Here is a 14,264-nt window from a genome sequence, read left to right as displayed (position 1 = left end):
CCCGGCAAAGATATTTTTTCCTCCTCTTCACATAAAACTGGGACTCATGAAGAATTTCGTGAAAGCACTGAACAAGGATGGTGAAGGTTTTCGTTATTTAAGACAGATGTTCCCAAGAATAACGGACGCCAAGATCAAAGAGGGCATTTTTGTTGGCCCCCAGATCAGACATGTTATGAGTTACAAGCGGTTTGAAGATCTGTTAGTTGGGCCGGAAAAAATTGCCTGGAAAGCCATCAAAGATGTTGTTGACAATTTTCTGGGCAATTACAGAGCCCCAAACTACATTCAGCTGGTAGATATAAACTTCTCAAAGCATACAAGGCAATGAAGTGCAACATTGTCACTCAAGCTTCATCTCCTCCACTCACACTTGGACTTCTTCCCTGCAAATCTCGGTACTGTCAGTGACGAACACGGTGAAAGGTTTCACCAGGACATTGCTACGATGGAGATACGATACCAGGGCAACTGGAATCCGTCAATGCTTGCTGACTACTGTTGGACACTGCAACGTGATGCACCAGACATTGAATACAAAAGAAAATCAGGAGCAAAACACTTTTAATTCTGTTGAATTTAATAGCTTATGCGAAACATAAACGTGACTAAATACGTTATTGTCAGTAAACATATAAATGTCTTGGTTCTTGCCTTGTGCCCTGTGTTGGCTGGGATTGGCTCCAGCAGACCCCCGTGACCCTGTGTTCGGATTCAGCGGGTTGGAAAATGGATGGATGGATGGATGGATGTCTATTTCTCAGTGTTCCTACGTGATGCACTAAAACCAAAACTATATATTTGTGCATACCCAGTAGGTACCTGTCACAATCAGCAAAAACTTTTCAGGAAGCAAGACTTTTCAAAAAAATTGTTGGGCAGTGTAATGAAAGATCGGACGGCATACTTTGTGAATTTGAACCTTTCTGCTGTTATGGCCACAGGAAACAGCTCATAGAAAGACAAACACCCATGGGAAACTAGTCATGGCTATTGACACACAGGCGATCCAATGTTACATGACAACTCTAAACCAGGGGTTTTCTATTTTTTCATGGTATACCAACTCCAGGAATTGAAATATTTTGAAGTACCACAGAATTCTTTCAGTCTTAAACTGTTAAGTACTGAACTCTTATCATTTGCAACTAAAAATGAGATTTCTTAACTCCCACCCCTCCCTCTAATATTGGATTTAGGGATTTTGACAAGTGCTTACACTTGCACATTTCTTTTAATTTCTCTTATGTTCACCAAATTAATTATTTTTAATGTATGAACTGTGGGCAGATAAGGAATAAAACCTAGAAAACCTAAAATTGCCATTTGATTATGATTTCAGGACAAAATAAGTCAAAAAATAATTCAGGATATAGTACATATGACTCAAAAAAGAGGAAGATAGCTCAAAGTTAACTGTAAAGACTGAGCCTCCTTCATAACACAAATTGTCTTTATGTTTTATAGGGTCATTATTGTCAATGTTTAGTTATACTTTTGATAACTTTAACCACAGTTCTGCTTCTAACTTTTGCCTAGCCTATTCCTATTTTTACTTTTAAAAGAAGAATGAAGGTTACCAAACATTGCCATCTCTGTCTGAAATAAGAGCATTCCACTGATGCTTATATTGATAAAATTAAAATTAAATGTTACATACATGTCTTATTATTAACAACTGTTAACATTTGTCTTTGTTATTGGTTGTATATTCTCCTGCCTTAGCCTGTCAATTTTTAAAACTGATCTAAAAATGATGGCATACAAAACTAAAAATTGTGTAATGCTGGTGGTCTGGATCTTATGCAGGTAGAGGGACTGAGTAAGAGAGCAATTGCCTGAGAAACTGGATTTCACAAAAATATTTTGGACTTGATGTGTGGTTCTAAGGCAGTCTCAAGTCTGGCATGGGTCAGCTCAAAGAAGTGTGGAAGCCAGAGGGAGTTCTTTCCTCAGAGCCAATGTGAAAACAGGAAGACTTTGATTTTGTCCAGGCAGTGGACACAAAAGAGCAGCAGGGAAAGACAGGAGTGGAGTCTCACAACTGGAGCACCATGAGACTGAGCAATGAAATTGAAGCACAGCTGAGCATGGAGACTTGGGTTTAGCCACTGTGTAACCAACAGTCTTTTTAATTTCCACTATTTACCCCCAATTTTTTTGTTCCCTCTCTTACCACCTGACATTTATTTGTGTATCAAAGGTTGAGGACAGCAGCTTTCATGTATAACTACATTGGTATATGACTACTTTTATGTAACAATTGAAAAACATTGCAAAACTAGGCGGTTTAAAGGCAATCTTTAAAACTGATTTTTTTTTTATATATATATTTTAAGAATGTCAACCTCCACAAGACTGCTAGAGCAGATAGTTTTGGGGGGGGGGGGGTTGAACAATACACGTGGTACATGTGGTTAAGGAACAATACCAGGTTATACTTTTGAGAAAAATTGCATACATTAATGCTTTAACTTTGACAGCCCTATTGGAAATAACTAATTACTTATTTATTTTAAACTGAGAATTACATTTTTTTTACAATACAGATTAAAGCAGGATGAGAAATGAGTTTCAGTGACAGTGGTAGAGGTTCATCTTCATGACACTAACATTCATGCCAATTATGCTTTTAACAGCTTATAATTTTCCTTATTGCAGCAATTAAAAAATAGACTTTTTGTCTGAATAATTTGAAATAGGGTAGCACAGTGGTAGTGCTGCTGCTTCGCAGTAAGGAGACCTGGGTTCGCTTCCTGGGTCCTCCCTGCATGGAGTTTGCATGTTCTCCCCATGTCTGCGTGGGTTTCCTCTGGGTGCTCTGGTTTCCTCCCACAGTCCAAAGACATGCAGATTAGGTGCATTGGCAATCCTAAAATTGTCCCTAGTGTGTGCTTGGTGTGTGGGTGTGTGTGCGTGTGCCCTGTGGTGGGCTAGCGCCCTGCCCGGGGATTTGTTCCTGCCTTGCACCCAGTTTTGGCTGGGATTGGCTCCAGCAGACCTCCCGTGACCCTGTGTTAGGATATAGTGGGTTGGATGATGCCTGACTGACTTGAAATAATAGTAATGGAGTAAACAAATATGAAATGAATTAAGAAATAACTTTACTGAAATACAGTAATACTTACTGAGACTGTGCCAGTTTCTGTTTCAGTTCATTTCTTGTCCTCTCCAATTGTTGTACTTCATCTGTTAGACCATACTGTGCCTGAAAGAAAAATCAGGGAGCATCTTGTAGAAATGAGGAAAAATCATTTAAGATTCTAGAAGTTCAGAAAGGCACTTTATCTAGAACCTGGCTAAACATTCCAGCACGCTAGTAAAACACTGCCTCCCTCATCTGAACACATGCTGACTGTTCAGTAAAACTTTAGTTCTTGACATGTATTGTTAAAGCCTTTACTTAATAATTCCTTCCATTAATTTACCTTTGATGCACAACACACTTACTGACCTATAGTTATTTCAATCAGGATAATATCTGCATTTTTCCATTTGTTAGGAATTTCCCCTGTGTGCAATGTCTTTCAAAAAATATGCGTCAAGTGTTTATATTATATATATACTGTATATATATATATATATACTCATTAACCTCCTTAAGCACTTGAGAATAAATGTTATCTGGTACTGTTCATTTATTAGGTTTCAGCTTATTTAATGTAAGTAGTATATATAAGTATATATATATATATATAAATAAAAAGTAGTAGTAGTAGTAGTATGTAATACTGATGCTTTGCGTAAGAAAGGAGAGAGCCGGTTATACTTCCTTAGAAGGCTGGCGTCCTTCAACATCTGCAATAAGATGCTGCAGATGTTCTATCAGACGGTTGTGGCGACCGCCCTCTTCTACGCGGTGGTGTGCTGGGGAGGCAGCATTAAGAAGAAAGATGCCTCACGCCTGGACAAACTGGTGAGGAAGACAGGCTCTATTGTTGGCATGGAGCTGGACAGTTTGACATCTGTGGCAGAGCGACGAGCACTCAGCAGGCTCCTACCAGTTATGGAAAATCCACTGCATCCACTAAACAGTGTCATCTCCAGACAGAAGATCAGCTTCAGCGACAGACTGCTGTCACTGTCCTGCTCCACTGATAGACTGAGAAGATCGTTCCTCCCCCAAACTATGCGACTCTTCAATTCCACCCGGGGTGGGGGGGGGGGGGGTAAACATTAACATTATACAAAGATATTGTCTGTTTTTTACCTGCATTATTATCAATCTTTAATTTAATATTGTTTTTTGTATCAGTAAGGTGCTGCTGGGGTATGTGAATTTCCCCTTGGGATTAATAAAGTATCTATCTATCTATATCTCTCTCTCTCTCTCTCTCTCTCTCTCTCTCTATCTATCTATCTATCTAGTACTTCTCCCTCAACAATTTCCAAATCATTAAGTAACTTATTAGTGGTCCATGTTACTGCTGGGCGATTAGCCACTTCCTCATATGTGAGGACCTCATAAAAATGCAAGTTTAGAACATCTGCTATTTTACTGTTTGTATATTTTAATTCCATTTTACTGTTTCTGATACACTTAACTGTAACTTTACTGTCCCACTGCTCATTGACTGTCTTCACAGCTAAAAATGTATCCCAGTGTATTCTTTTTAGACACTGCCACATCTGTTCAAAATTTACCCTACCAAAGTTAAACTTAACAGTTTTAGTTTTTGCATCTGTATTCTGTCAAAACACTGAAAACTGTGTTATACTATGGTCACTTGACCCTAATGGTTCAGTCACCTCAACACCGTAAATGTTTTGCTGAAAGATTCACATAAGAAAAGTAAGATTTGTTTTTTGAGAAAGAAGGATACAGGTAAAACCATTTAAAAAATGTCCTGACATTCCCACAGTGCATTAAGCCGGTCTGAAAATTATACCCTAAATGTTTGGGTTTTTTTTGCACATTTAAGAGGTCTTCTGGTAAAACCCTGACAGAGTTTCATGTTTGTTTATAACCTTTTGAAAAGCCCTGTGTAGGTATTTAAACATGAAAAAATTTTCAGCAGGCTGTATCAGTTAGAAATATGCTTTCTGAAAGCCTAAACAAGCCAAAGCTAAAGATGCAAAATATTTTTTCCATTTTTGAAGATCTGCTCTTACAAAGTGGTGTCATCTGGACCAAACATTTTGATTTTGTTATGTACATTAATTATAAAGGTACCAGTAGGAAATATTCGAGCCTGCTAGGTAGTTTAGCTCTTGAGATATAGTCTTATGAAACTGATGAAAAAAGTCCAGGAAAGTATTGATCTTACATCAAAATAATTTCACAGGGAGTCTCCTGGATAACATGGGTAACATGAGACTGAAGTGTGTGTGATTTCTGTAAAATTGGTTGATTTGACATGGAATGACCCATATGCATTGAAATTACTGTCTACATTAGGGGGTCTATAATATACCTATAGTAAGGCCTCTATCCCTAATGCTACCAAGTAGAATATAGTTGTCCACAATAAGATGTGGCTCATCGTCCAATTGAGGAAGACATGTATTTAAATTCTGTTGGACATACCTGTAAATAACATTCCTCCTTTTATGTCTATCCTTCCTAGAAAAATGTGTAACTATCTATTTTATGCTCATCACCATCTTTGATATTTAGCCAAGTTTCTGTTATTGCTATAATATCATAATTATGCTCAGCTACAGTGCTTACAACTATAACTTGCTTGTTTTATTTTTGATTCTCCTAGTATTCAAGCAAGCAATTTTTATTGTGTTACTTATTTTACTCCAACTTTGAGCTAGAAACTAAATTACTATGCACATTTGTTACTCAATTACTGTTCTTCCCTTCATGTACAGTTCTAAGCCTAGCCTGCACTGAAATTCCTGCCCCCACCTCCCCATTCCATAGTTTAGACAATTCTCAACTAACCTGCTCATAGGTCTCCCCAAAACATTGGTGCCTCACTGGTTCAGAACAGGTCTTATCTGTTCGAAAAGGAGTCACAATGCCCCATAAAATTGTATCCTTCCATCTTACACCAAGATTTGAGCCTCACTTTAAGCCTTCTAATCTCCTGAATTTTACCTGGACTGACATATGGCACAAGTAGTACTTTGAAGAAGATTACCTTGTTAGTTTGGCTCCTCAGCTTGTCACCTAACTCTTTAAATGAGGACAGCATAACTGACAGCCTGCCTTTATGCATGTCATTTGTTCCAACTTTGACAATGACTACTGGATTCATCTAAGCTCTAGCCAAGAGCATATCCACTCTTCCAGGGAGGTCTCCCACCTGTGTACCTGGAAGGCAACACACTGTGCAAGACTCTCAGTCCCTGGAGCAAACCTGTGTCTCAATTCCCCTAATGATTAAGTCTGCCAATATCACTACCTCTTTCTTTCTGGGGACTGGTTTTGATGTGACCTGGTAGGGCTACTCATACCTGCCTACCTCCACAGAGTTCTCAGAGTCACCACCTATCTCCGCAAGGTCCCAAAAATAGGTTAACACTTCCAGTTCTAGGGTTGGTGTCCCTAGACAGTGTGCACCTTTTACCCTGTGCCTGTGTCCAACTGTGATCCACCTATCTAAGCCTCTCTGGTCTGGAGTGTCTTCCTATTCAACCTTTGGGGGTGCACACCATCTCCACACTTGAGCCATGTCTGTCAATTCTCTACTACAATGCAGGCCAGCCACCTCCATCTTCTGTTCATTAATAAGTATAACAAGGTGAGCTTAATATTTACTTTTCATTACATCTTTATTTTAGGTATCATGTTTCAAGCTAGCCATCACCTAAGATGCACACAATATGTTTAACCTGGCTGAGGTAGCTGAATGAGCTAACACTCAAAAGGTCCTACTCTAACTACTGTGGCAGTAAAGTTACTATAATAACAAACTGAATATCAGAAATGCAGTAGAGTATAAAAACAATAAAACACTGAAAGCTTACTAATATGTGATGTTTATTCCTACCATCAAAGGACATCTGTAAAACTCACCATTCACATTTGAGTTACTAACTCTACAATATCATTGATTATGCTGGGGTATTGAGCAGTTTTATGGAAGACCTTGGGAGTCACTATGGAATAGCCACAATAATACTAATAAAGTATAAGTAATAAAGAAAAATGTATAGTCTAGTGGCTCTGAATGAAAGATTCTGCCATTTTTTTCTGTCCTAAAAATTGAATGCTTAACTTAACCTAGAACAGATCCTGGACAATTTTTTTACAAATGGTTTTATCTTCATTTTAGTTACTATTAAGAAAACAAGCTCTCAAACTTATTATTTAATTACTTGGAAAAGCGTACCTATTAATTATTTAATAAATTAATTTCAGAGCAGAAAGCCATGGTCATGGCAAATCTCACGTCAAAACTGTAGTCCACGCAAGATTAAATTACCCCTGTGGTTTTTCATAATTTGATCAAGTGAACTGCTAGACATTTCTCATTTTTCTAGCTAAATTATCTAACTGAACAGAAGTGCACACATTAGCCTTTGTTTTTTAAGCCTTGAATTTGAATTTTAAGCCTTCCATTTCTGATAGGTTCTTAAGCTAAGCCTTTGCTAGTGGACCAAGGAATCTTGTTTCTTGACAATGTGAAGATCTACTGTGGGTTCTGAAATGCCTACCTGATCTCTGCATAGATCTGCTCCAGGACGGTAAGTTCTTGTCTCCAAACGGGTTTGAGCTAATTTCAATGGTGCCATTTTAGCCATGAGGTCTTCTTCTAAAGCTCGCACATCAGCTTCCATCTCTTCCACCTCTGTTTTAGTCTGAAAAAGTCACACAGATGTTGTTGTGTTCTGGACCAATAATTGTAAAGGTAACTTCAAAAATGTATGGAGAGGAAAATAAAATATATATGCTTTAGAACAAAATGCTCTGGAAATTGCAGAAACTGCTACACCCTTGTATAACTGTTTAGTTCTTTCATGAAATGTCCTATAGTTTTATGTTAAGTGTCAGTCTTTCTCTATTTTAATTTTTCTACATTAATTTTGCATTATACTGAAAAGTAAAAGTTACTTAACCAGTTAATTAATTTAATTTTCATGAATTATAATGCAAGCGTCTCAATCCTGCTTGATCTAATTCATGTTAATGGGCTGCTAGAACCTATCCCAACAGAATTAAGGGCAGGGTAAGAGCCTATCACATAAGGACTGGGCTCCAGTTCATTGTGTAGCTCATTCTAGCATAACAGCATGCAGGGCAATTGCAATTAATTTGACACATATGTGTCTCTGGGTGTTGGAGTAAAGATGGAGTTCATGGAAGAAAAATCCAAACAGATGGAGGAAGAACATACAAATGGTATACAGACAGTCACTGGGCTCAGGATTCAAATCCAGAAATCTGGATCTATGTGGCAACAACACTTATCACTGAACTATAAATTCAATTCATTACTTAAGCAGAAGCCTTATTAAAGGAGTGGCTCACATCAAATTAATTCAAATAACTATTTTCATTTAACCACGTTTGGCTCACATTTTTCTGCTGCCATAAAAGTTCATCCAATGTCCTTTTCAACTCATGCTCGCGCTTCCGGAGCGCAAAGTTAGCAGCAACACGCTGAGCTTCAAGTTCATTAGAAGCCTGTGTGAAACAATAAAAGAGTAAATGACTGGTACAGTGTTTTGGGCACCCTTTTGAAATCTACAAAAACAAGCTCCATACTACCTGTGCTATGGACACCATTGTGGCTTCCCTTAAATGTACAGAAGCTTTGACTTCTTCTAAAGCTCGATTTAAGTTGTAGTGACTAAACTGCTCCCATTGCTGTGGAGTTGTTGACCTATGAAAAGAATGACATAATTGAAAATAAAAATAAACACTGAAAGGACCTGTTAAAATAATAAAACTATTTATGGAAAGTCTTTAGAAATACAGTACCTGCCTCGAAGAGCTATGAATATCAATTTTAGTAAAAATGAATTTCAGATATTTCAAAACAGCTACAGACTATGACAGTTCATAAAAAACAGTATTGATGAGAACATGCCAAAGAGCAATCACTGGAAGACATTTAGGCTTATTTCCACTCAGAAAGTGCCTATAAAAGCACTCAATGCAATAGAATCCACTAACGGCCCTACACAGAAATTGAAAAAGTCCAAATACAATAAAGGTTGCTCGGTTTCCTGTCAGTCTACAAACAAACACACAAGAAATGTATTTCAAAGGCTGCTCCTGGTACTTTGGTGGAGGGGGAAAGAGACTAAACTGACATTATTTGGGTATTGAAGCCCCTATATCTCTAAAAGAATCTCATCATTTAGGAGGAAACCTCCAAATTTCTGCTGAACAATGATTCCCAGCTACCTGGTTTATATCTGTAACCTTGATGTCTTGTCTTCTGAATTGCTGAGTAACCCCTAGCAGCCATAAGACACACAACTTTCACATTTAGAATGCAATACTTTTCAAAAGTGAAGTTACTAATTTACTTTGTAATGTTAAATATACAACAAAGTAGAACGTTTGGAAATATTACCTAATGTGGTATCAACTGTATAAGACCTCACTAACTACAGTTTTTATTTTTTTAAACAAATGGTTGTTTATGTAGCCATTTTTAATTTTAGATTTCTGCTAGAAATTTCAGCCAGACTTAACCTCATTCTACTTCCTTTTCTCAGAGTGACCAATACCCTTCCAACACTGTAGCTGTGTAAATACTCTACGCAAATTAATAGGAACTCTGAAGTTTTCTGTTTTGCCTTTAAATACAGTACATCATGGAAAAAATGTAGTCAAGTACAGTATAATATAGTGTTAATATGGGTTGGTGTCATGAGTAAAATAATAGTCATGTAATATTTATCTTGGTAATTGGAATGTCTTATTTAGCAGAAAATGCATTATTATAATACACTATATTTGGATGGCTACTAGAGGCCTAGATTTGTTATTAAAGTCAGAATGTAGTTTGTGCTTTGGTTCTAGTATTTTGTCCACTGCAAGCTATGGATAGAATAACTCCTAAAATACTTAATTAGCTAATTTTCATACGATGGCAGGTATAGTATAATAGGTAGTGCTACTGGTATGGTGGTATAGTGGCATCTCCTGCTCTGGCTGGTGTAGTAACCACATACCCATGGGTCATGAATTCAAAATGCTTTAAGAAATTATGTTTTTGAAGTAATATGTAAAATATAGGCTGCTACGGCAGCACGGTGGCGCAGTGGTAGCGCTGCTGCCTCGCAGTTAGGAGACCTGGGTTCTCTTCCCGGGTCCTCCCTGCGTGGAGTTTACATGTTCTCCCCGTGTCTGCGTGGGTTTCCTCCAGGCACTCCGGTTTCCTCCCACAGTCCAAAGACATGCAGGTTAGGTGGATTGGTGATTCTAAATTGGCCCTAGTGTGTGCTTGGTGTGTGGGTGTGTTTGTGTGTGTCCTGCGGTGGATTGGCACCCTGCCCAGCATTGGTTCCCTGCCTTGTGCCCTGTGTTGGCTGGGATTGGCTCCAGCAGACCCCCTGTGTTCGGATTCAGCGGGTTTGCAAATGGATGGATGGATGGATGGATAGGCTGCTACCTTGTATATGACCCTGAATGAAAACAGAATTAATCAGACTATGCATATAAAGTTGGTCTGTTATTGTTTGATTGATATACATTTCAGTAGGCCCCCGAGTTTCTGCTCAGTGAAAAATATTCTACAATTACAAATTACTTTGATCTAAATAAAGATTTTCATATACAAAGCTGAAAATTAGCAGAGACTCTCTCTCATAACAGTGCAGAGAAACAGGTAAAAGACATCTCACCCACTAGGAACACGTGTAGAATTTGGTTTAAGTGACACCTCTGGAGAGAATAACTCAAAATTTAGGCAGGTCATATCAATATCTAGAGCCTCTTTCTTGTTTTGCAAGTCAAATTCAAGTTGTTGTCGGGCCTCCTGTAGCAAGCTGAAAACAGACATACTGTAAGTTCAGGACATCAGTGGGTTGTGACCAGTATGTCTTGTTAACTGAACATATTATAATAATCAGCCATTAGCTGCTCACCATAGCTGTTCAAATATCTGTTGCACACTCTTCTGCAGGACTTGTTGTGCTTTTCCACTTGTTTCCATCTCACACTGGAGTTGAATCTCCACTGGGTCACGCACCAAATCATTGCTACGACGACCATCTCGCATAGTCAGACACTCCTTAGATACTTCTAGAGGAATGGATGTTGCAGCCACTGCTCTCTCTGCTTCATCTTTCACCTGCACAGAACAAGCCATGTATTATATGTGTAGGGATGGGAATTGATAAGATTTTCACGATTCCGATTCCATTTTCGATTCTGTTTAACAATTCGATTCTTTATCGATTCTCCTATCGATTCTTATTTTTAAAAAAGGAGAACACACAGGTCGATTAGCTTAGAACTTTGTTTTATATCTTATCTTTGAACAAGACAGAAATTTAGGAGTAGCATGACCTTACAAACCCAACAGTGAGATCTTAAGAGATTCACAGGCTACGGCTCCTCGATGGGGTGCCACGGGGTCCCCAGAAAAAAATTTGTAAATGTAAAATAATAAAATAAATATTCTTCTGTAGCAACAACAAAGTATAACATAAATAATTCTGTGGCAATTACACAAGAATGTCCAGTAACATTTACACTCTCCTTTTTAAAAGTATATATGAGCTGAGCACTCAAAAATAAAACTACATCAGCCAGCAACAAATACAATCAACTCAAGTCCAATGGAACTGTGCACTGTGCAATTCTGCAACCATCAACTATGGAGAATTAACAATTCTTTTGCAGAAATATAAGTATATCTGCTTTTTCAGGAAGGAATTTTTACTTTTCCCCGCCTCTGTGAAAGGAGAAGCTACCGGTAGACTGCAGCGAGAACTGCCAGCATCTGAGACAGCCAGACTCTGTCTGTCTCTCTCGTCATGGTCATCTAAATGCAATGCACAGTAATAGCAGGTTTTGCAATAAGGCAAATCGCGCTAACATAATATGCAATGTTAGTTGATTAGTTACCTGCCGTATTAACGGGAGAGGACGTGCAAACGTTACCGCTGCTGCTGGGTTGAGATTCACTAGTCCGGAGCGGATCAAAAACACGACATTCATTTAAGATTATCGCGTGAGCAAATGCTTTTGCATATTCGTAGTGTTTCCTCCCTTTGATGAAATATCTACTTTGCAAGTATTGCAAGTTGCCCTGTTGTCATCCTTTCTCGTAAAGTATAACCAAACTTTTGAGTGTTTGTGCCGCTTAGGCCCCATGTTTCCTGCTGGGTAAATGACACTACGCAACGTGGTGACGTCATTCGAGGCGACTGGAATCGATAGGGGAATCGTTTGCAAAAATGGCAAACAATTCCATGGAATTGAAACAGTGGGAACCGGTTCTTAACAAGAACCGGTTTTCGATTCCCATCCCTATATATGTGTAACAGTTTATCTGACTTGATATTTTTTTCACTACTACATCAGCCTCACCTTATATACTCACCAATTTTAGAGCTTCTATTTCTATGTTCACATCATGTAAGCCCTTTTCTAGATTGTCTATCCACCTTCTTATATCTTCAGATCTGTTAGTCAACCTAGTTCTGGTATCTTGCTCATCCCATTTGGTCTGAAAAGAACAAAGAGGTTCACATTATTCTGTCATCATTGTTGAATTTTTTAAATTCCAAATGTACTTTTTTTATCTTTCTAAAAATTGACTTTACCTGTATAAATGTTTCATTGCGTAGCATTTGTGCCTCCTGACGCACATCATGGGAGATTGCTCTTTCATTCTCTGCTGTGTTGCAAAGCAACTGATTGTTTGTGTTCCAGTCAGACACACTGAATTTTTGGCATGGCTTCATTGCCATCTTTTTAACAGAGTTAAATCTAAAAAAAAGAAAAAAAAAGTTAAACTTGGTATTTTAATTGGGAGCATGCAATATTAAGCCAACGTCCACTTTCACACTAATCCTTTAACCTGGATAGGAAACTAAACTGATCACCCAGGCAACTTTGGTCTAGTGATGTACATCTTTAAGATCCTATAAAACATTTTCACAAAACAACATTGTGAAATTTCAATACCTTTACAAGAACAGACTTACAGCACAACATATTTTTCAAGAAGGAAAGTTTGAGTGAAATTGGACACCAATCTGGTAGCTTTAACTAGTTGGCGTATTAATTTTGATATAATCATCATGGCAAATGTCTATTTCCTCACAAGATCTGTAATAAGTCTAACGTGGAGTAATAGTTATGTAGACCACAATTGTTATTGTAATTCAGTCAGAGAATATGTGATTGATCCTTTCAGCAACAGAGGTCACAGTGGGTTAAATGTGAAACCATCTTTCAAAAGACTCTAATGTACAACACAACAAGGATCTACAATGAGCAAAATACTTTCTGTAAAAAGAGAAACTCCTGGAAAATGTAGATTGGAGAAACAAAAATGTTACTATATACAACAGATAGTATCACTTCAGAGATATTCTTATCCAGTCCCCAAATGCATTTAAAAATAAATAAAGCAAAAACACAACAATTTGGGCCTAAATGTATAAATAAAGACATAATTAAAAACATAAGACAGTTTGGAGACTGTTTGGTCTCGTCCGTTACAGGAGATGAAGCGGAACTCTGTTAGCAGCGGTGTTATTTTTTCTCTTATTTTTTATCATCCCGAAGTATCCTGTATTTACTCAACCCAAAGGGTTTCTATTACAGTATATGAATGTATATATAAACACAAACAACAGGAAAGGGGCTCAGAAAGAAACAGAAAAGAAAGCTAAAGCTTCATCCAAGCCTAGATAGGCATCATGTCCAAGCTCAAGGTACGACCTTTCAGAGACTGACCAGGAACAGACAGACAAAAGCACAGATTTCCTGGGACCTGGCGCTGCTGCATCATCTCCAGCCGAGAGCGAAAGTGGGAGTGAATGTGCTAGTGAGTTAGGTCACGATAGCTTGTTGATTCCAGAAGATTCATTGAAACTGAATATGGCCTTGCCTCCCACGTTGTCATCTACTGTTCGAACTGAACGTAATGATCGCCACAATGGCCACCGCTCAAAACATAAAGAAGCTCAAGAATGACTTAAAGAAAGATTTAAAGAAAGAAATAAATGATATAAGGGAGGAAATAAAGGACATACACAAGACAAACGAGAAGCTGCTTCAGGATATTAAAGACCAGGAAAAACGTATAAATAATCGCTTTGAGGCAGCCTTTAAAGTTATGCTAGAAAAAATTGAGGAACAAATATAGGAAAATGTGTGCAAGTTTGAAAAGAAA

General features: G+C 38.0%; 1 protein-coding gene across 1 annotated transcript in view; it reads right to left on the bottom strand.

Annotated features, from left to right (window-relative positions):
- The window catches only part of tekt2 (tektin 2 (testicular)), a 70,186-nt gene that overhangs the window by 11,656 nt on the left and 44,266 nt on the right, over positions 1–14,264 (bottom strand). Inside the window, exons 2-9 of the mRNA XM_028819394.2 lie at positions 12,685–12,850; positions 12,462–12,587; positions 10,999–11,204; positions 10,756–10,899; positions 8,666–8,780; positions 8,474–8,581; positions 7,612–7,755; positions 3,129–3,208 (exon numbers count right to left, since the gene is read on the bottom strand). Of these exons, the coding sequence (XP_028675227.1) occupies positions 3,129–3,208; positions 7,612–7,755; positions 8,474–8,581; positions 8,666–8,780; positions 10,756–10,899; positions 10,999–11,204; positions 12,462–12,587; positions 12,685–12,831 (1,070 nt within the window). The 5' untranslated portion in view covers positions 12,832–12,850. The remainder of the gene's footprint in view (positions 1–3,128; positions 3,209–7,611; positions 7,756–8,473; positions 8,582–8,665; positions 8,781–10,755; positions 10,900–10,998; positions 11,205–12,461; positions 12,588–12,684; positions 12,851–14,264) is intronic.

This window comes from Erpetoichthys calabaricus, chromosome 14, assembly GCF_900747795.2.
Source record: "Erpetoichthys calabaricus chromosome 14, fErpCal1.3, whole genome shotgun sequence".
Classification (NCBI taxonomy): Eukaryota; Metazoa; Chordata; class Cladistia; order Polypteriformes; family Polypteridae; genus Erpetoichthys; species Erpetoichthys calabaricus.
The sequence above is the reverse complement of the archived record's forward strand: the minus strand, read 5'-3'. Positions and strand labels throughout refer to the sequence as shown.